A 22,533-nucleotide genomic window follows, 5' to 3' on the forward strand; every position below is an offset into this window, starting at 1 on the left:
CTCTAGAGTGTCCTGTAAATTTTAAGCGGGATAATGTGAATTTCTAGTAGTATTTTTGATATTTCTGGCGAAAGCTTGAGGATTTTGAAATGGTTCCCAGTGGAATTTGAGGTTTGCTAGTGGTAGCCTAATAAGAATAAACATTTACATTTTTTCATCGGAGACATGAGAATTTTCGGCAGCATCGCAGTGGAATTCCAAGATGTTAACTCATAGCAAAATCCTTAGCAAGATCCTGAGAACTCTATGCGAGATCCTACGGATGCTTGGCAAGATGCTTCAGAGCTCAAGCGTTTTTTCTGTAGATTTCTTATGAGAACCTGAAGATTCCTATAAGGTTCTTGAGGTTTCATAACAGGATCCTGTAAATTTCAGTTGATTTCATAAGGCAGGTGTAAAACATATATCAGGCTGAATTAAAAATTATTTCAAGTAAAAATTAAATTCTACACAATTACAAGACATTTACGCATCTTCTCATGCTCATGTTTGCCCTTTTGATACAGTTAACCAATCATTATAAAATGCTTTACTTTATCAGAAACATAAATTGAAGGAGCAATTCCAAACTTACCGAATTTTTCAAATTTTACGCTTAAGTCCAAAAGTTAAACTGATTTTAAATGTTCATTTAATTAGAAAAAAAGGTCATGCCGTTTTGCAAAACCCAGCGCGTTTGATTCGCAAATACGTCTTTAAAAGAAAACATTTTTTTTTCGTTTTTTCTCATAGTTTTAAGAAAATGTCCAGTTCTTCAATAAAAGTCACTTATGCGATTATTGGTTTTACAAGGCCCTTTTATACCAAAATTATGCAGAAAACTTCTAAAAAAATTGTTGACGTTGAGGCGTAAAAACGCGACCAGAAAATCGTTTGCCAGATTTAATATTACGGAGCTATAGATTCATAGCATAGTATAACCCTTCGGGAAAATGCTTCGAAGTGAACCTTTTCGAAGTCTCAACGCCTTATGATTCCATAAAAATGATGTATTAACATTGCAATGATGCTTTCAAAACAATAGTTGAAAAACAAAATTTGAAATATGGGTTCCGATTTTGGCACGGTTCTGATTTTGGCAACTGAAAATTTCAACTTTGTTGCCAAAAACGGAATCCCACTGTACTTGTTTTAAAAATATAAAATTGGCAGCATTTGCATTTTCAAACGAAATATTAAAGCAACATTCAGAAAAATGATCAATGTTACCCCGGAATACGGTACTTCGTAACTGGGACAGCTTAATACAATAACTGTGAAAGTGCTTTTAGGATACTAATCTGAGGAGCTGATTCGGTCTCATTCGGAACATAACATCCGGAGGAGGAAGAAAACATAAAAATGCGATCTTTGGTATTCGAGTTTTGAATTTTGGGTCACGTTACGGAGCTTGAAACCAAAATGTATTGATTCAACTGTACGTACTTATTATGAGTTAGGACAAGTAATTTTTAGTCTTATTTTTCAATGTTTTTATTCACTTTAGGCTTATGTTGTGGTAAATTAAGTATTTGAAATAAGAAGGAAATATAAGAAAGACTAAATGATTGCTTTCTAAACTACACATATTTTTTCAGAAGCTTTATTGGGTTAGTGCTTGGGTTTACGGAATTCAGCCCCACACTTCACGATTGTTATGTCTCATTGGATACAACGCGGACCTGGTATCTGCGACTTCCTTATCCTGATATTGTGAGGCACTTCCTATGAGATTGTTACCAGCATTTTGAATTGCAATGATTCCATAGGAATCTCGAAGGTTTTTACTTTAATTCCAAATTTTGGCAACAGAATTGCAAAGATTTGCACCAGAATTTGCAGGAATTCCACCGACATACAGAAATGCCGTTTAAATAGATTCGCAAATAATTCAAAAAGAATAATTCAAATTCAAAGGTATAATCGCATTAAATACCGGGTTCATAATATTTTCACAAAAATAACAGAATGACTTCCAGAATCGAAGAATGATTACAACAATTCCAGAATGCTTTTCAGAATCTCCGAATTCCTACATGGATTCCGGAATGCCTAAGGAAATTCGTCAGTCCAGGGTGTTAAAATTCTGATTTTTGTTTTATAAATATCTGAATCCCCACCGGCATACGAGGGTTCCTAGGAAACAACATAATTATCGTTATTCCGGAGTTCACACGGAAATTTCACTCTCTTTCGATAATCTTTCCGGTGTCTCAGAATTCTTCTTGGATTCCCAAAATTTCTATGAATATCTCAAGAAAAGCAGAGCAGCAATGGGTGTGCAGTGAGGGTTTGAGAGTTTTCCTCACTGCGACCATCGGAAAACTCGGATAGTAATAAAGCTGCTCTGGTCACGACACAAGTGTCATTTTTTCTCTCTCGGGTTGCGCGTTCTCCTTTTGTTTTGAGTGCTTTAATACGGCCCCAGCAAACGAGTCGATTTCGTGCCTCGTTGTTGTTGTTATGTTTCGTTCTTTCGGTTTGCGCGCATTTGGCTGAGCAGTGCTTCGTGAAAGCCCAAGAGTTCGTGTTTGTTTTGTGTCATCAGAGCATTAAAAGCAAAAGTGTTATTTTTCCCGCGTCACCAGAGTGATTACCTTCTCAGTTATTCTGTACGCGTTAAGTGCAGCTGAATGTGGATTGTGGCTGTTCAGTCGAGTATGAAGGATCAATGGTCAGCTCGTTTCATGCTTTTATTACAAATTTGTAAAATTTGTATGAATGCACATTTAATCGTTACAATGGTGGGACGTAAATACGATTTTTCAACAAACTATGAATGGTTCGTCACTGAGAGTGTCGGCATAAACTCTTATTCATAAATTATTTATATTTTACATGTTTTTTTAAACCACCCGTTTCCTTTTACATTTATTTTTGTACTTAAGAAAGTACTTTGAATGATTCGACACTTTAACTGTAGACTTGCAAAAGTTTCAGTCTATTCAACAATCTTTATATGGTTCGTCACTGTAAGTATCGGCATAAGATTGTTCTGTGATGGTCCAGCCAATCGAATTTTTTTTTCTTCTCATATGAGTAAAAATAATAACGCATGCTTTCGTCCTGACAGCCATAGGAATGTTGCGCTTAACTATTTTTCAACAAAATTTGAATGGTTTGTCGCTTTAAGTGTCGACATTATTTTATAATACATGGATTTTTTCATATCAATTGAATACATTATATTAATAAGCATGTTTATATCTTACAAATAACACTGCGGAACACGTTTTTGTCTCAAGCACCAAAATACTGCTATTCACTCAATTAAGGGTTGCTGAATCCATTGCCGTTTTCAAAAATATCATAGCACGTCTAGTTTTTGAGATATTGGCTGTTGAAAATGCAAAAATTGTCTATTTTAGCCAATTTGCATGCAAGTTTGCCAGCTTGTAACGCATTTTAACAATACTTATCAGTAAAGTTTATAATACTTTTAATGTGGAAGCGTTATTTTTTGATGGTTTAAAAAAAGGTATACTATTACCCCATATAAGAGAAACGAAAAAATTTTCCTGGAGACAGCAAGCATGTCGAAAAAATCGGTTTATTCTTAGTTTAATCGTGCAATTTCAACCAAATTATATCTAAAATGAAAGTTTAAGCGCAAAATAGCATGCTTGGTGGATTAGATCACAAAAAATTTTGATAAATTATACTTTAAATTTTATGTAAACATCAATAAAACCAGTGTTTTTTACAACTTTGGCGACCTGTAGCTAAAAATTGTGACGTGCTGGAGCATTTCTGAAAATGGCATCAGATTCAGCAACCCCAAATTTACTCGAGACACATAATTTTATCCTTGAGACATGCAAAATGTCATTTTTGTTACGCTGTGTAATCGTTTATCATAGTCTATTCGCTTATCAAAGTGAGTCATGTGACCCAACGAACATCTCCACTTACAAACATTCCTCCTAGTAACCTTTGTGGAGATGCAGAGGCAAACACGGTCTCCAAATAGCAAAGATTACACACTAACATTCCTTCCCCAATACCACCAGACTGCAAGGACGTGGGCGGCACCGTTGTTGACCCTGTATAAATAGAGGTACTGAATTTATGCACGCTGAAGAAGATTTTGACCAATCCCACCCGAACTTGTAGTTGATTCTTTATGCATCTTCACTGACTTGGGTCAATCACGGAAAGCAATTATTGATATGTATAGTTAGTCTAAGCTAAGCTAAGCTAAACTAAGCTAGCTGTTTATTTTCATCCTTCTGCGTCTTTTTCTTCTTCTTTATAGCATTACATCCCAACTGAGAAAGAGCCTTCTTCTCAGCAATGTTGCTGAACAACGATCGGAAACGCGAGGCACGATGAATTTTCGTAGGCATCAAAACAGAATCTGCGAATAAACACTAACAACCGTTCGGGCGCTTCATTCGTTCGTGTTTCATTTTCGGATCGCTGTTTCTCCCGACGCTATCATCGGGTGATTTTCCATCGCTCGGTAATGTGAACGGTACGATCCACGCTGCTTGCTCTTCGCGAAGAACAGGAAAATATTCGTTTCGATCATCTTCATGCGGGCTCGCAACAATCACGCTAAACTTGTTCCGCTCAAAAATGAGTGCCGAGCGCACAAAATTGACCTCTTTTCGTGCAGCACTGGTTCTGTGCAAAGGGGCTGTACACAGTTTTGTGAAAACGGTGGTAAACAAAACTGAATGAGTGAAATGCGCACAGAGGAGAAACGCTTGGAATGCGGAATTCGCTTCCATTTTTGTTTTGCTTCTGAAAACATGAAAAAAAAAACATTCCAATTTTAAAGTTTTTTAGAGACTTTCATTTGAATAGCCGAAGCGGAAGCAAATGGGGAAAAAACTTTCACATTTGCGACCATCTTCCGGCTTTTCGCTAGAAAACTTCTCAGAAAACTCCCCAACTTACCAACGGCCAACTCTCGCATAACTTCTGATCTCGCCCTAAAAGCCATTGGTAACCATGTGTGTAGCTCGTTGTTTCTGAGCATTTGAATGGATTTCCATGGTATTTAACAACGCTATGGGAAAGTAAGGATCATTATCTACCTGCCCGTGATGTTGGTTTGGATGCTTATTCTTTCTTTTGCTCAGAAACAATGAGCTACACACGTGGCTACCAATGGCTTTTAGGGCGTTATCTCAGAGTATGCGAGAACTCTCGCATAACTTCTGATCTCGGCCTAAAAGCCATTGGTAACCATGTGTGTAGCTCGTTGTTTCTGACCATTTAAATGGAGTTACATGTTATTTTACAACGGTATAGTGAAGAATGGATCATTCTCTACACGACAGTGATGTTGCTTTGGATGCTGATGCATTCATTTGCTCAGAAACAACGATCTACACGCGTGGTTACCAATGGCTTTTAGGGCGTTATCACAGATCATGCGTGAACTGTTTGCTGCCACGCGGGAGATCATTGACAGTTCCGTTTCCATCGATCCTCGCACAGCCGAAGGTCAACACGTCGACAACTCACAGAATGAGTGCGACCTAAACAGAATTTTCACTCAGTCAGCCAGTTCTGCATTGGTTGCCTCATGCTGTGTAGTTTTAACACATGCGCTGCGTGGAGCTGGCTTAGCGTGGAGTGTTTGCTTGACTTTACGAGAAGAAGCAACCTTGCAATGAATCACGAGAATGAAGAGCGCGTGGATAAATGAATCCTACGAGTGGAAAGGCTTCACGAACCACTTATCGGTGTGTTCATTTTGCTTCTTCGGCGTTGCATTCGTTCGCTTTTTGCGATGCTCTTCGTGACGCAAAAATGAAAAATGAATTTTGGCGAATGTTGGATCGCGAAGATGCGTTGATCATTGTTCACGAAGAAGATCCATCGCAACATTGCTTCTCAGCTTATAAACAATTCTGCAGTTATCAACTGAGAGCGTTTTTTGTCAAGGTACACTTTTTGCATTTTTGACCAGACCCGATTGGCGATTATATGTGGAGTTATGCTGCAAAAGTTTTGCAAACTGAAAGGAATATTTACGGTTTCCTTTGCTTTGAATTTACCAAAATCTTATCAGTGAAATGATTGTGGTGATCTTCCTTCTAAAGTTATTACTACAAACTTCGATAGGGATGCACTTATCGCCAACCTAGAACAACGGTACGTTCACCTTTTAGCTTAACGTTAGATCACGAATAGACTGGTTATAAACTAACTTAAAGACAAAACGACAGATTAGTTTTCAGTTGTTTTTCCAGTTATTCCAGAGAATTTTACAAATCGTTTCCTTCACTTTAACATGTCGGAACACTTGACCAATGTAACAGTGAAATAATCATATAAGCCCATTCTTAAGCCATTTCGAGACATAAAAACACCATTCCATTTTTATTTATATAGAAGTTCATTAAAAACGCAAAAGTGTACAAATTGTAGAACAAGCATCATCAAATTAGAACTTTTTGTTAAGAAATTCTTTTGTAAAGATTTATGAATGACCGTATGGCTGTTGGTAAAAGACACCTAATTAACCTTTTAGTCTCCATGGGGGGAATTGCTGCATGTCTGCTCAACGATCGAGATCCCAGCAGGATTGCAAAGTGCGTGACGTGGAAACGTCCAGTATCAACAGTTTCTCACATTGTCAGCCATTTCAGCACTTTACCCTTTTCCTCGATGCAAACTTATTATATGGATATTCCAAAATTTTCTTTAGATTGCTTAGTTTTGCTGAATCTCTTCCCCTACCCTTTGGAACAGGATTTAATCAATGACTGTTTGCAATAATTTGTGCAATGCTGTTTAGTTTGAGACATAGAAGATAATGTCTAAAATATGACGGGGTCGACAGTCTTACCCAAAATAAAATAAACTCGAATGAGGGGACTAAAAAACTACCAACATTGCTTTACGTGATTAATGGGCAGTCCCTATGTCAATCAGACTTTCATAGAAAATTACACTGCGGAACACGGTTTTGTCTCAAGAACCTAAATACCGCTATTTACTAAATTAAGGGTTGCTGAGTCCATTGCCGTTTTCAGAAATAGCATGGCACGTCTAGTTTTTGAGATATTGACTGTTGAAAATGCTGAATTTGACTGTTTCAGCCAACTTGCATGCAAGTTTTCCAACTTGTACGGCAATTTGTTTGCTCAATTTGTCACAGAATTCAAACTTTATGTATAGAACAATAATTATCAACGAAGTTCATAATATTTTCGAAGGTAAAATGTTATTTTTTGGTGGTTCAGAAAAGTATTGTATTATGCCATATAAGAGAAACGAAGAGTTTTATATGAAGACTGTAAACATGTTGAAAAAAAACCGATTTAACCTAAATTTTATCGTAAAATTTCAACTGATTTGTATCTTAATTGAAAGTTCAAGTCCTATTAAGCATGTTTGGTAGATTATATCACAAAAAAGTTTGATAAATCATACATTAAATTTCATGTAAACATCAATAAAACCAGTGTTTTATACAACTTTGGCGACCTGTAGCTAAAAATTGTGACGTGCTGGAACATTTCTGAGAACGGCATCAGATTCAGCAACCCAAAATCTACTAAAAACACATAATTTGATCCTTGAGACACGCGAAAGTGTCATTTTTGTTACGATGTGTTATTTGATGACATGATGACATATAAGAAAAAGGAGAGGTCTCTGCAACTCTCTAAAGTACCCAAGCAACCAAAAGTTCGGATTTTACATCAGGATCGAATTTTGTTCCATGGAACTTTAGTGCTGATTAAAAGACGATAAAATTTCAAACAGAACTTCATTCCCAAAAAAGATTCGTATATGTTTGCTAAGCACTTTAAAATGCATATAAAGTTGCATATTTTCTTTCAAAACAACTTGAAAGTTCAAATCAGGTTTACCAAGAACCCGTTTAAAACATGAATACAGAGTACATTAAAGGTACTAACCGTACTCAAGTCGAACTTCTCTCCGATTTGAAAATTGAAATAAAGTTCGAACTAAGATTTCACAGCAACTTGATACGGATCGAACTGAACTTGCTGTGAACTTTAAGCATCCGGCTCACTTAACTTGCAAACCGTACCTGTTGTAAACTTCTTTTAAACTTGATCCGGAAAAAAAGTGAATCAATCAGACAAAAAATTAACGTAATTCACCACTCAACATTTCCACTGTCGCACATCATTACGATTTAAAAATATATCGTTACCTTTTGGAAGCATTGTATTGTTCCTAGTACGATAAAAGAGTACCATAATGTCGCTGTACTTTGTTTCACGAGCCGCCGAACATATTCATCGTTTAACTATGATTTCACTTTAACATAGAGTTCACCTACCTGCATCTGAAAATTTCCATTCCTTTCAATAAATTCATTTTGTGCGGGAAAATTACAGTACTGCTCCTAGCAGAGTGGGGAGCAACAGCTTTATCTGCGTCACATAATTTATTGCCTCGAATGTTCTAGTCCTAATTGGCACTGCTGATTCGGTCTCATAGCTGATAATCTCTGAAGAATTCAGAAATTTGTTTCACTTTTATATGAACTTGAATTTCCATAATTTTAGAAACTTATTTCAATGAAAATAGGACACCTGCGAAAACAAAACAATCTGAGAAATGTCAAACCACGCAAGTTCAAAAGAAGTTCCTAGTGCACTTGTTTGAACTTTAAAGTGCCTATTAAGTTCTATGAGAACTTCGAAGAGAAGTTGAACAAGTTTCGAAATGGATACATTGAAGCACATACTTAAGAAATCAAGACATTGTGTTATTTCTTACGCAACAGCACAACACGTATGTAGAACAGCGGTACGTACTTCAGATTTAACGATGATGACTTGAGTTCGAGTCGTGTAGCAGACATAGAAAAACAAATAATCATTGTTTCTAATAATCTCCAAATGACTAGTCATAAAAAAAACCTCTGATCGAAAATGTGACACAGCACACCGATAAAGAGAAAAAGTGTTTTATTTTTACATTTTTGTTAACCTAACTAGAGTTTCTTTTTGAGCTGAATTACATTCTTTACAGAAACGGTTTGTGAACTTAAGTTCGGATTATTACTTAAAAAGTGCGCTGTATAGAACGCTTTCCATGATCCTTCGATGAGCTGAATAAGCCTAAACATGCTCTTTTGTCCGAACTATTGGTTGCTTGGGTACGTATTAAACTAATTACAAATTCCAGTTATTGCTAGGACGTGGCTAGAGCAATTCTCGATTGTGATTGTTGAAGGATGAGTCAATCTTGTCCAACAGACCATGCTCAGTTTGAAAACTTCAATTGATTAGTTGATAAGATGGAGTCAAACCTTATTAAATCGTATATGACTTGGCACCTACCATTATGTATCGTATTATTAACATAATGTCGAAAATTCAACTCTGAGGCTATTGAAAAGCATTTAAATTGCTTCAAAATTAGTAGTTAGTTTATATTCTAAACATTTTGAAAATACAAGAAAATCAATTTTTGTTTGTTGACAAAAACGGAGTAATTTGTTGACGAAATCAAAACGTGACAAAAACGGAACATACCTGTTTTAACATTTGATTTATTAGATCAGAGTAATTTGTTACAACAAACTTGAATGTTCGAAAATAGTTAAAACAGAACAAAGGAGCATGAAATGTAGTGGATACTCAAAGTTAATATTGAAGAGAAACGTTTTAAATAAAATCAGGTCTTCCAATACCTTTTGAAACAGATTTATTTATTTCTATTTAATCGAATAAAGCTTGAATTTTACAGTAAATTTCATTGTTGTGCATACAAATTTATAGATTGATTTCAATTTTACTAATTTCGAGAATTCCGGGATTTTTGGATAGACAGAACTGGAATCTCTGGATACGGAAGGTCCCGAAATTTTCCGAACCCTGGAATTTTTCGTCCTGATATGGACACTCTAGTGCACGCTAAAACAAACAACTAACTGAAAACTTGCGCAGTTTTAATGATTTGCATAGCTCAGTAATATTTCCAATGATTTTTCTGTTTATGAACCGAGTTTCGATTCTATTTGAACGACTTTCGTATATCATTCCGTTCGGGAGCTTTCCAAATAACAGGAATTTCTTGGAAACGAAATTGTCTCCATTAACTGTTGGATTTATCTGTGGTCCGGGGATCTATGTGGAGCAAGATATTTGTAATCTTGTTAAGAGGAATGTGGACAATTATGGTCAATGTGTAGATCAGTTTTTAACGATATTATAATATTAGAAGAATGCAGGGTGAACAGCTGGGATTGGAATTTTTGGCTAAGGATGGAGAATACAAGGATGTTTGCATATCTATTCTTATGCAACGGGAAATGTGATTCAGGGTCAAATGTGCACGAGTGCATAAAAAATATGGTGCATTTTACCTAGTCCCATGGGGCCCATGAAGTGGTTGCCTCCCGATGCTTGTACGAAATCTCGATCCTCTGGTCAAAGTTGAAGAAGGTGGTTGGTGGTGGTGGTAGTGATGATGGTGATGACGGTGCGGGTGTTTCACGTGACACACACACACACAAACACGCGCGATAAGAGTCACACGATGCGAGAAAAAGAAGAAAAGAACAAGAAATCGAAATTAGACGGTGCAGGCGGTGGGTGGTGGGTGGCGTGGGTGCAGTCAAGCAAAAGGACGTGAATTCGGAGCCAATATTGATTCTGCTCGGGGAGTAAAAGTGGAGCTTTTCAACAGCCATTTGCACTTGGTTCGTGATGTTCTGCAGCGTGTTTGGTACATACTTTTGCTTTTCGTGTCTTGGTTCAATTGGTGAAAGCAACGTTCATCGAAGCATTTCGAGTGGTGGTCCGGTAATAACACTAACGGTGCATGCAAGCGAGACAAAAACCATTTAGCAACTGGTTGAATTCCAAAAAAAAATTTTAGAATGAAACATCTTGTGTAAGTGCTCTTGACATGTGATAAAATGTGGTTGAATCGTGTTATTATTTGGCGCTGGGTTTAAAAACAATTTCTATGGTATATACTTTAACATCAACTCTTGAAATTTGCAAGCAATTCTTCCGAAGCGTTTTCAAAAATTAATTTTGGATTTACCCAATTGATTCCTTGGCGTTGTTTGGCATCTTCGAGGGCAATATTATGAAACTCAATGCACAGGTCAATGATCACAGCTCAACCCAAATTCAAATATATTATATTAAAACTTCAATTTATTTAATCCGAGAAAACATCCCCATCCCACCAGCAAAACAATCCGTAAGCTAATATCCATAAATTTTCCAGTGATTTAGTAGTTGATTCATAATCAGATGTGCTGTTTTCCCCATTTGTATTATATACATCATAGCAACCATGTCGATTTTAATGAAAAAATTCAAGCACAACAGCATGGTGTCCGACTCATCACGATCTCACAATTGCATATATTTTTTCCACGAAAACGGTCACAATTTCATTAACTGCTGGCAAATGGCGAGCTTGAAATGACAGCGAGAGCTGCGACGACGACGACACCGACAATAACGACGACGGTAAATGAAAACAGGAAAATTAAACAGAAATATCATTTGCAGATAATATTTTCGTGATGAACGACTCGCAACTGAAACGAAAATTGTTGTTTGGCCATTCGAGCTGGCTACGGGTGAGGGGTGCCGAGACGCTGCTGCCAGGCGGTGGAATACATACATATATATTTACATTTCCGCTTTATTAAAGATTTATAATATAACGGATTTCACGATTCCTTTTCCGGCTGCTTTTTGCGGCGTTAGACTGGTTCGTCTAGAGGAATTTGATTCTTTCATGACCTTGACAAATAATGTCTAATATGGTTCTAAGCAAAATGTGGAAACTGAAACACTGCTTGTCCATGACTATCACAGTAAAGATTCCACTCAAGCACACAACTTTGGACCAGTCTAGATGGTAGGAACCGGAAAGCTTGCATTGACGCGGCATTGCTGACTGTTTGTGGTTGGCAGAGCTGAAAGGAGAAATGTAAATAAACAGTATTTTTCTGCGCTTTGCTGTGTCAGCATTTGACTGATGTTTGCCTTCATCTAGAGACGCCAGGCAGCAACCACCCACCCGCACCTCCATCGCCGTTTCCCTCATCTGGTCATTGTGAGGCAGGAGTACCGAGAAGGTGGTACAATTTCATGTTTGATTTAGATGAAGAATGATTTCGTTCATTTTGTACAAGGTCAGAAATGAAATCAACGGAATGTAGCCTAATCGTTGCTGCATGGAAAATTTAAATCCATTCTGGTCTTCAGGGTTGCAATACGTTTAGAGTTCACATTCGGGAAGGAGCGTCCAACATAACTTTGGTCCGCACAAATCTCTATCTCATACTTGCATGGGTCAACCGATGACAAATACCGCCAGCTAAGGGTCCTAAATGCACTCATGGGGTAAAATGACCCAGTTTATATTTTAATGAAATTAAAAATATTTACGGTAGCATAATACTTGAAATATGAACTATGTTCTCTTAATTTTCCACTTCAGAGAATAGTCAGAGAATTGGGTAGCATTTGGTGAATCCAAATCAAACACAGAGTCTAAAATGAACTTTTTACACTATCACGAGTCATACAACTGCTCTAATATGTTCATACTAATAAGTAAATCAACAAAGTCAGCCATCTTGAGCACGATGCGAATTCGATGAAAGCTGAAGAAAAAGTAGGATAGAGATGTTTCGATATTCCCAACAGGTCGTAGTGTTAATACGTTTCTTTAGAGATTCAAAGATTTTAGAATCAAATTTAAAGTGGATAAAATCAAGTTCCAGGACCGTTGGAGGTATTTACCATGCCAGATACCAGCGAAAGTGTAAGGGAGGAAGCAGAATATATAGGGTAGGTGTACCAGTTATGGAAATAGTGGTTCCCTATTTCGCCATACGTGATTACTTTAACCTCCAAATTTTGAAAGTTTTTGCTTGTTGTAGTAGTTAGATTTAAGATATATCTTTATGTTAAAACATTCAAAAAGATTTAAAATGTGAAAGTTATCAAAATTTCACATATGGCCAAATAGGGAACCACTATGGCCATAACTGGTACACTTTCCCTAAGTTCAAAACATCCCTAATTTTTACTAATATTATTTCATTTTTTATATATATCTATACGTAATATTCGGATAAATTGACTTTTTATTTCTATCGCATCAACTCAAACATCGAACATATTTTTAAACATCAGAGCACTCACACAGCACAATGTCAATCTAACAGTACAGTGTACCCCAATATTATGCTGCATCTTACCGCAATATCTTGATTCGCCCTACCCTGTTTTGGTTCGTTCTGTCCCGTTCATTTGGAATTTTGAACAAGTACTGTACCCAAAATATTGATTTTTAGGAAGCATTCAATTCCTAAAAATCAATATTTTGGGTCGAATTAACTGTTTTTTCTGGAAAAATATTTGATTGTATTATTGCGGTGAAATTTAAAAATATGGATTGCTTCGCGGAAATAACGCGCAGAGAGCAATCCCCGCATGGACCTTTGCACGAGTTCACTAATTTGCATTTGAACGGTGCCGTATTCATTAGTTACCATGGTCACGTAAATAACACGGCACCGCTCAAACCTCGACGAGTGAACTCGTACATTGGTCCATGGACCGATGCACGAGTTCACTATTTGACGTTTGAGCGGTGTCGTGTTAATTACGTGACCATGGCAATGAGTGAACTCGGCACCGCTCAAACGTCAAATTAATGAACTTGTGAATTGGTCCATAGAAGAAATGAACCACAGCAAGCATTGCAGGCGGCTTGAGTACAGAAGGTTCGTTTCAATGCAATGACAGTAAGCAAAAGTTTCAAAACGATTTTCAGCTTCTTTTATTCATTATTCTTTATTTCATAATAGATTCAACGGACGCCTTATGGTCTAATTGAATAATCTTAAAATTATTTTGATTTGAACATAACAAGACGGAAAACACTGAAACAAAGTAATTGTTTATACACCAGCGGATCAAACGAGCTTATTTACCTTAACAGTGTACTTGAAATTCGACTTTACAAATTGAATAGACACAACCACAAAATAAACTACATGACAAAATACAACTTGAAACGTATTAATCTCGTGGTAAATACATATAATTTTCTAATCACGGTTCCCATACATCGTAAGTGTTATAAAATTCTCGGTAACAAACTCCAACGGGCCAGGTAGATGGTAGCATTGCAACACTTTTGAATTCAACATCGACTCCAACTTTGAAAGAAATATATGGCAATGTGGAAACGTCCTTCCAGTCAGCAACAAGTTTCTTCACTGCAACATTCTCCGAACCAATCGAAGTTGAGACCATCCGGAACATTTGACGTTCGTTAACAGTGTTCCTCAAACGAGTGAAGAAGAGCCAAAATTTCCTCTGCGACACAGATGATATTGAAGCATCGGTTGTGGAGCACTTCGAACCTTGCATCAGCTTTTTATTGTACTTTGGGGAGGATCGAGCCAAAGGAGAACATTCGTTGATCGATGTAGTAGCTACGCGATCACTCTGGTCAGCAATAGTACGTTGAATAGAAGCGATCTCCTGCTTGAGTTCCAAAATATCCTTCTTGAGTGCAGTTTCTTGAGCGGATACCAATTTTTCTGTCGGGTTGTTCTCGGAGGCAAAGCTTAACCGTTTTCAAAGCAATGACTTATCATTTCGTATTTCACTCATCAAAGTAGTACAGCTTACACACAACCACCAAATGCAGCGATTCCGTTGGAAGCTCAGTACATCGGCATCTGTTAATTTCACACAATCTGCATGGTATGCATCGGTGCAAAAGCCTTGGCAAATTGTGTATGTTTGTCCATCAACGACAGCAGCGTAACATTTTGAACAGATTGTTTCGTTCTTGGTTTCCATCGTCTACCTTGGCTCAGCGTGTATTGTCCGTGATGTAGTGAAAACAATGGAGGGAATCGTATTACTATTCCACGATTTATTTTTTTGGCTTGTAGAAACTGAGAAATTTCTTTTCGCAACTATCGACTGGCACAACGGATGAAGACACCGGCAATGCGTTATCACATCAACAAACCAGGAATAAAACGAACGAAATTCACGGGACGCGATCAAAAATTATTAACGATTCAGCAAAGCAGCATCACTTAGTAACGAACACAACCGAGCGGTGCTGATGAAAGCAGCCTTTATTTAAGCTATCAATTTCTCCACAAAGTATGAGATTAACATTGGAAATCGACAGATGAGCTAAATCAGCCGTCCATGGATTCAAAAGCCATCAGAATCAAAGATGTGCGATCTGATCCTGAATCCTCATATGCAACCGGAGTCTGAATGGAATGTATCGCCAACTGTATTTTTTCTCTAGCAAGAAGCGTATCACTCAATCAGAATTGTTCGTACGATTCGTAGAAGAAAAAAATACTCATTTGACCTAACTCTTATGTTTATTGTGAAGCTTTTGAAAATACCATCTTTTCAAACCCCTCATTAAGCTTTTGATTTCATATTTTTGGAACGCACCGTTTGTTTTGAGGATATGTAGCTATTCCTATCAGTTTGCAAATCTGCATACGCATGTATTTCCTTGTTGAATATGTTCATTCATCAAAATATTCATGCAAGAAGCTGTATACATTTAGTAAAGCGAGTAAAATCTGCACAATGGCAGACAGGTTTATATTCCGGAAACTGACAGCTACTTGACGGCGTCATTCCTATCCACTTCGAACAAATTTGCGAAAAAAATGATCTAGTGATCCGGATGGTATATGGTACGATAGGAGTGACGTAACATGTTTACAGTCAAATTTGATGTTTACATCAGTAAAGAGCATGCCTTGTTAATTTTTATGCCGTGCAGGAGATTGAGTTGAGTTTTTCAACAGCCTACTTGGTGGCAAGGCGGTGCTTGCCGGGACCACTTGTTCAAGATAAAGATGTTGAAGCAAAGTATAACAAAATATTTTATAACAAAAATCATGACATAGACTCGAATATCAAAAATCAACCAGGACGCTTCGAATCAAATTCAAAACCATGACATGTCCTGCTAAATTAGAATGGATGGCTATCTCGAACGCCATTACCCCGAATGGGTAACTTATTATTTTCTTAAAGCCTAGCTCCCATTTTGTCTTCTAATATTTGAAAAATGCATTGTTGAAGTCAAACTTTTTTTTATAATTCTCATAAGAAAGCATACACTATCTCTCTACTTTTTCATAATAATTTATCTCAAAGTGTTATGCATTCGGGGTGATGGCGTTCGAGGTAGTGTCATAGAGTCGATGATGTGTATCTTCAGCGTCTGCTCGCAAAGTCCAAGGCGGCTCAAACAGCGTCTGTTCTGGCATCTAATGACTGAATACGAAATGCAGTATCACGTCAGCTACACATAAGGTAAGAGCTCCATAAACATTATGCAGGAAGTGTGACCCCATTTCCCCGAATCTTCAGCTAGTCCTAGTCAGAAGAAATAAAGAACGATGTTTTCGACAACAGATCTGGCAACAAAATATCCTTATGATTGAAAACTTAATACTTGTAATATCAGGAAGTTGAAAGGCCTGAAACGAATGAACCCTTTGGATCGCGTACTGTAGGACTGTAGAAGGTTGATCAGGGCTCTGCCACTATTCAGGAGGTGCGGGGCACATTGCTATATTCGTCGGCCAAAACTACTAGTACTCTGGATATGCATCCTAGAGGTCGGTGTCTTTAACAAAGTATTTCGGAATAATTTGTATTACATTTTGACTTCTTCGTTTTTGATGTAGATAAGTTTAATGTAGATCAGTTTTATCTATTGTTAGGAGCGTCCTAACAAAAAACTTTCTTATGAAAAGTTGTTCATTGAGGCACTTTAGACATTTCTTCCGCACACAGTTATGCTCTATAACTGACGTGGATGGCGCTTTATGAAATTTTAATCAACAGAACCAAAAATCGGTTTTGACCATTTTTCGAACAGAAAAATGTTGAAATATATTTTGTCATCATATTTTTAATGTCTAACAATATCATAATAAATTTACATTATTTATTGGGTAGATTTGATGTTTTTACGATAGTTTTTGTAATAAGAGTCCAATAACAGTGGATGATGAAGTGAAAAATGAAGTAAAAATTAAAAATTTAAAGTTCGTATTGTATGATGCAAATAAATAAAATAGTCTAAATTTTAAGAAGTTTTTTCGTTTTCTTTAATCTGTAATTCTTTAGATTTCAAATCAGAATAGGTCATAAATTTCTCATTTCAAAACGCATGTTGGAAAACGCATATATTTTAAGACCCTAAAATTTTTCTAGTAAAAAAGGCCTACCTTCGCAACAATGAAGCCAATATTCTTGACTAGTTGTAAACAAAAATTTGCTGTCGCTATCTCCGCTTCGAACACTGTTCTTCTACTCTTTTTAATAAGACTACTTTAAAATTTAGGCAGTAAATTAGGTAAATTTACTTTTTATCCTTTTTACAACCATAAGAAGGGTATGAAAATCGCTTGAAAAACCGACTTTTGATCCGAGGCCCGGAGGGCCAAGTCTCATATACCAATCGATAGAGCTCGACGAACTGAGCACATGTCCGTGTATGTGTATGTGTGTGTGTTACAAAAAATGTCACTCAATTATCTCAGCCGTTTGTCAACCGATTTAAACACTTATAGCTCTAAAAGAAAGCTACAACATTCCCATAGAACGCTATTGAATTTCATTGCGATCGGACATTTCGTTACAGAGTTATGATTCAAACAGTATCGTGAAGTACTAGAAAAAGCATATTTTATTACTTTCAACTGTTTGCATTTTGATCAATTTCTCAGCCATTTTTGAACCGATTCGAGTTCTTTTATCGACTTATGGAAGCTCTAACATTCATTCATAACCCTTCAAATTTTCATTGAAATCGGATTATTTGTTACAGAGATATCAATAGAAGAATTTTGTAAAGTACTGGAAATAAATAAGTTTATTTTAGAATATTCAATTTTTTACATTTTGATCAATTTCTCAGCTATTTTTGATCCGATTTGAGCTCTTTTTCCATCGATTGAAAGCTTTGACATCATTCATAAACATGCTGCAATCGAACGTAAAGTTGCAGAGATAAACATCGATTTTATCCAAAAAAAATCTCTAAAATTCCTCTTTTTACCCTTCTTACAACCATAAGAAGGGTATAAAGATCGCTTGAAAAACCGACTTTTGATCCAAGGCCCGGAGGGCCAAGTCTCATATACCAATCGATAGAGCTCGACGAACTGAGCACATGTCCGTGTGTGTGTGTGTGTGTGTGTGTGTGTGTGTGTGTGTGTGTGTGTGTGTGTGTATGTGTGTGTGTGTTACAAAAAATGTCACTCAATTATCTCAGCCGTTTGTCAACCGATTTAAACACTTTTAGCTCTAAAAGAAAGCTACAACATTCCCATAGAACGCTATTGAATTTCATTGCGATCGGACATTTCGTTACAGAGTTATGATTCAAACAGTATCGTGAAGTACTAGAAAAAGCATATTCTAATATTTTCAACTGTCTGCATTTTGATCGATATCTCAGCCATTTTTCAACCGATTTAAGTTCTTTTATCGGCTAATGAAAGCTCTGACATTCAATCATAAGCCTTCAAATTTTCAGAGATATCATTGGAAGAATTTTCTAAGGTACTGGAAAAAAATTTCTCTGAAATATTCATTTTTTTACATTTTGATCAATTTCTCAGCTATTTTTAATCCAATTCAAGCTCTTTTTTCGTCGATTGAAAGCTCGGATATCATTCACAACCATGTTGCAATCGAATTATAAATTACAGAGATAAAAATCATTATTTTCAAAAATCTCTAAAATTCCCCTTTTTTAATTTAAACTTGCACATATCTTAAAAAAATCGCTGGTAAAATCATTTTAGAACATCGATTTTTCATTTTTCGATATTATTTTACAGGATGGCAACATGGGTTTATATACCCTCTTAAACTATGATAATAAGCGTATGAAAACTAATAAAGTTCGATATCCGCCTTTTGACGTGCAGTTTCCTGGACTTTTTCGCAAACCATTAAACTATTAGGGCAGATAGAACATAGTCACAACATCCTAAAGTTTAGTTATACACCGGGGATTCGCTGGTTGGAACACGACTGCCTTCCATCTAGCGAATCCGACCCGTTAGTAGGAAAGACTGACAGCTGGTGAAAATGCTCCACACGAACGCATCTGGACAGCAAATCGCCACAAAACGCACATATACATACGCATTTGTTCTATATATGGAGACTTCAAAGCGACGATACTCAGACGTCAAAGTCAGTTTGACATTTTCTGTTGACATTTGAGTGCTTTTAGTTGGAATATTTTCCAACCAGCGAACATCCAACCATCGAGTCATTCCATGTAGCGGAACCCCAGCGAGCGAATCCCCACTGTACTGGTACAAGGTTCCAAATGAATGATGAATTATAATTATCTCATACCTGTATGGAAATGTAAGAAGGGTTCAGTCTCACCATCGGTGGATTAAGTCAGGTTTTTTAATTTAAACCTGCACATAAATCTTACAAAAATCGCTGGTAAAATAATTTTAGGATATCAATTTTTCATTTTTCGATATTATTTTACAGGATGGCAACATGGGTTTATAGACCCTCTCAAACTATGATAAAAAAGCGTATGAAAAGTTATAAAGTTTGATATCCGCCAGGACTTTCTCGCAAACCATTAAATTATTAGAGCAGATAGAACATAGTCACAAAATTCTAATGTTTAGTTATAGTGGTACAAGGTTCCAAATGAATGATGAATAATAATTATCTCAAACCTGTATTGAAATGTAAGAAGGGTTCAGTCTCACCATCGGTGCATTAAGTCAGGTTTTTATTGTTATGATGACAATATATTTTAAGCAATAGAGCATAAGAATCTTCGGATGAAGTATCCAAAATGCCTCAAGGAACAATTTCGAAGAAGATTTTAGTTTTGCTAGAACATTCCTATCAATGCACAAAATTGATCAGTTTTAACTTACCAAGATCATAACCGACGGAGTCAAAATATTGTACAAATTAATCCAAAATACTTTATCGAAGACACCAAATCTGTGCATATCCAGAGCACTAGAGGTTTTGGCCGTCAAAAAAAATGATTTGACTCAATGTGCGAGGACCAAGCTCTGAAGAACGTGGATAAAGTGGAAACCGATTTAGTGAACGGATCTGCGTACTGATGATACAGGGCGAAGTGTTCAACTACAGTCCGATCAATACCTTTGCCCCGATCAACTACAAATCTGATAACTTGAAGGCCTACTCTTCACTTAAGTATATCTGGAAGCAAACCTGGGGGCACCCAAACAATAACAATATGGTGCATGGTCGGCATTTATCAGATGTAATCGAACTTCCAGGGGTCCCAACATTGACCAGGATCTCTAACTCACGTCTGCTGAATTTGAGTGCGGCTATCAACTGTGGTGAATTGAAGATCACAGTGAACAATGCGATTCAATATTCATCAATCCACTATGGGACAGGGACGCAATCTGGCGGGACAAAATTAATAACTCGGTAACGAAGCGTTTCCGGTATTTGGTGTCTTCGGCAAAGTTTTTTGTTACAACGAGGACCATCTACTGACATAAACGGATAGTTTGTAAATCGGCCGCATAGGTGGCGCCAAAATCTAACTTTTTATTGTGACGTTCTAGAGACTTGGCATGTTCTGCAAAGTTGTTCATTTTGATAAAATAAACAACTCTCTCGAAGACGTCAAAATTCTACAGTCTACTGTTTTCGAGTTACTGGCAAAATTAGAGAAAATTAGTGAAAAAACGATTTTTTCACCGAATTTGACATTTTTCCTAAGAACCATGTCATATAATATTTTTTGCTGATAAATGTACAACGAACGCAAGCTCTGGTGGAAACACATAATAATACGACGCATAAAACCTAAGAAATTATGAAAAAACTTGAACAATAGAGCAATTTTTAAACCTTAATATCTCCAAAAGCGCAAAAAACCGCAAGCTCAAATTTTCAGGCAACATAGAGCAATACTTGATGAAACGGATGTCAAAATTCCAGAGAGGTATATTTTGGTATTTTTGAGATCTATCTTTTTTTTACAATGATTATATTTCTCCAATACAGTTAATTTGCATGAGAAATCTGAAGCGACGATTGACTTCAAGAAATAACGAGTCGTGGAACAAAAACTTTCAGAAAACTGTTTAAAAAAGCCATCATAGTAGCCATGAAGTTCAGTTTAAGAGCAGTTCCTTGAGTTGATATCGAGTAATGTAGATGAAAGTGTAGATTAAAACTGGGTACATAATTGTTTTTCTTCAATAATTCAAATGATATAGTATACCATGGAAGACTTGATCATGTGTCAGTTAATTGTTGTCATCATGGTTCGAGGTGAGCAATTTATTTTGTGAATGTGTTACTTTTAACACGGAAAATCAAATTTTTAAGCATATTCATGTCGATATCTCTAAATACTAAAATTTCAGAGAGCACGATCTCTTGTCCGGAGCATATAGATTTGTTTTAAAGCGGAAAGAGCGTTGATTCTTGGATGTTTCGAAACAGAGGATACAGATCAAAGGTATCAATTTGAAGATTCCTTCGATTTTGAGAACTGTTAGGTTGTTTAATTTTAAATATGTGTTTATTTACCGGATTTGCTTAAATTTTAAGCTTCTGGAAAACTGTGACAACGAATTCGAGATGAAATCCAAAGCCAGCTTGTACTGTGAGCAGATATAATAATTTCATGAAATAATAAAATATATTTTTCCGATAATTTAAACATACACTTAAATATTTGCCATGACAATATTAATAGCGTAATGGAAAGGAAACCGTAAAAAAATTAAAAAATCTCAAGAACACCAAAATATACCTCTCTGGAATTTCGACATTCGTTTCATTAAGTATTGCTCTCTGTTGCCTGAAAATTTGAGCCTTCGATTTTTTGCGCTTTTGGAGATATTAAGGTTTAAAAATTGCTCTATTGTTCAAGTTTTTTCATAATTTCTTAGGTTTTATGCGTCGTATTATTATTTTTTTTTCCACCAGTGCTTGCGTTCGTTGTATATTTATCAGCAAAAAATATAATATGACATGGTTCTTAGGAAAAATGTCAAATTCGGTGAAAAAAAAACGTTTTTTCACTAATTTTCTCTAATTTCGCCAATAACTCAATATCAATCAATTGAGATAAAAATTGCTGTTGCAAGTTACCCCACAAGGGTAGTCAAAAACGTTTTTGAATTTTTATAGTGTTTAAGCATCAAATTATCAATTTTTTTATATTGTCAATTTGTACACTAACAAGTACTGTAACTGATAGCAAATGCCTCGAATGACATATTTCTACCGTTTGTGTGGTACGAGGAACGTTTTTCAGCATTAATTTCATACAATTCAACGTGTAATATGATGTTAACCTCCAGCAAACCAACCAAAAAATAAACAATACCCAAACCCTGCCGAAATCTTTTGTTGTATATCTGAGGTCAATAAATGACGTAATAAATTATAATAGTTTTACTTAATGCTGAACGAAACGACATTTCGTTTACATGTCGAAGTGTTGCAAGTTTCACCCCTGTTGCAAGTTACTTTTACACATGCCAGGAAACATGTA

At 36.4% G+C, this 22,533-nt stretch overlaps 1 protein-coding gene across 1 annotated transcript in view; it reads right to left on the reverse strand.

The window, feature by feature from the left end:
• Positions 1-22,533, reverse strand: part of LOC5572508 (zwei Ig domain protein zig-8) — a 333,616-nt gene that overhangs the window by 178,853 nt on the left and 132,230 nt on the right. The window contains exon 4 of the mRNA XM_021855733.1: positions 10,292-10,351. Within this exon, the coding sequence (XP_021711425.1) occupies positions 10,292-10,351 (60 nt within the window). The remainder of the gene's footprint in view (positions 1-10,291; positions 10,352-22,533) is intronic.

The sequence above is a fragment of the Aedes aegypti genome, chromosome 3 (genome assembly GCF_002204515.2).
Source record: "Aedes aegypti strain LVP_AGWG chromosome 3, AaegL5.0 Primary Assembly, whole genome shotgun sequence".
In the NCBI taxonomy this organism is placed as follows: Eukaryota; Metazoa; Arthropoda; class Insecta; order Diptera; family Culicidae; genus Aedes; species Aedes aegypti.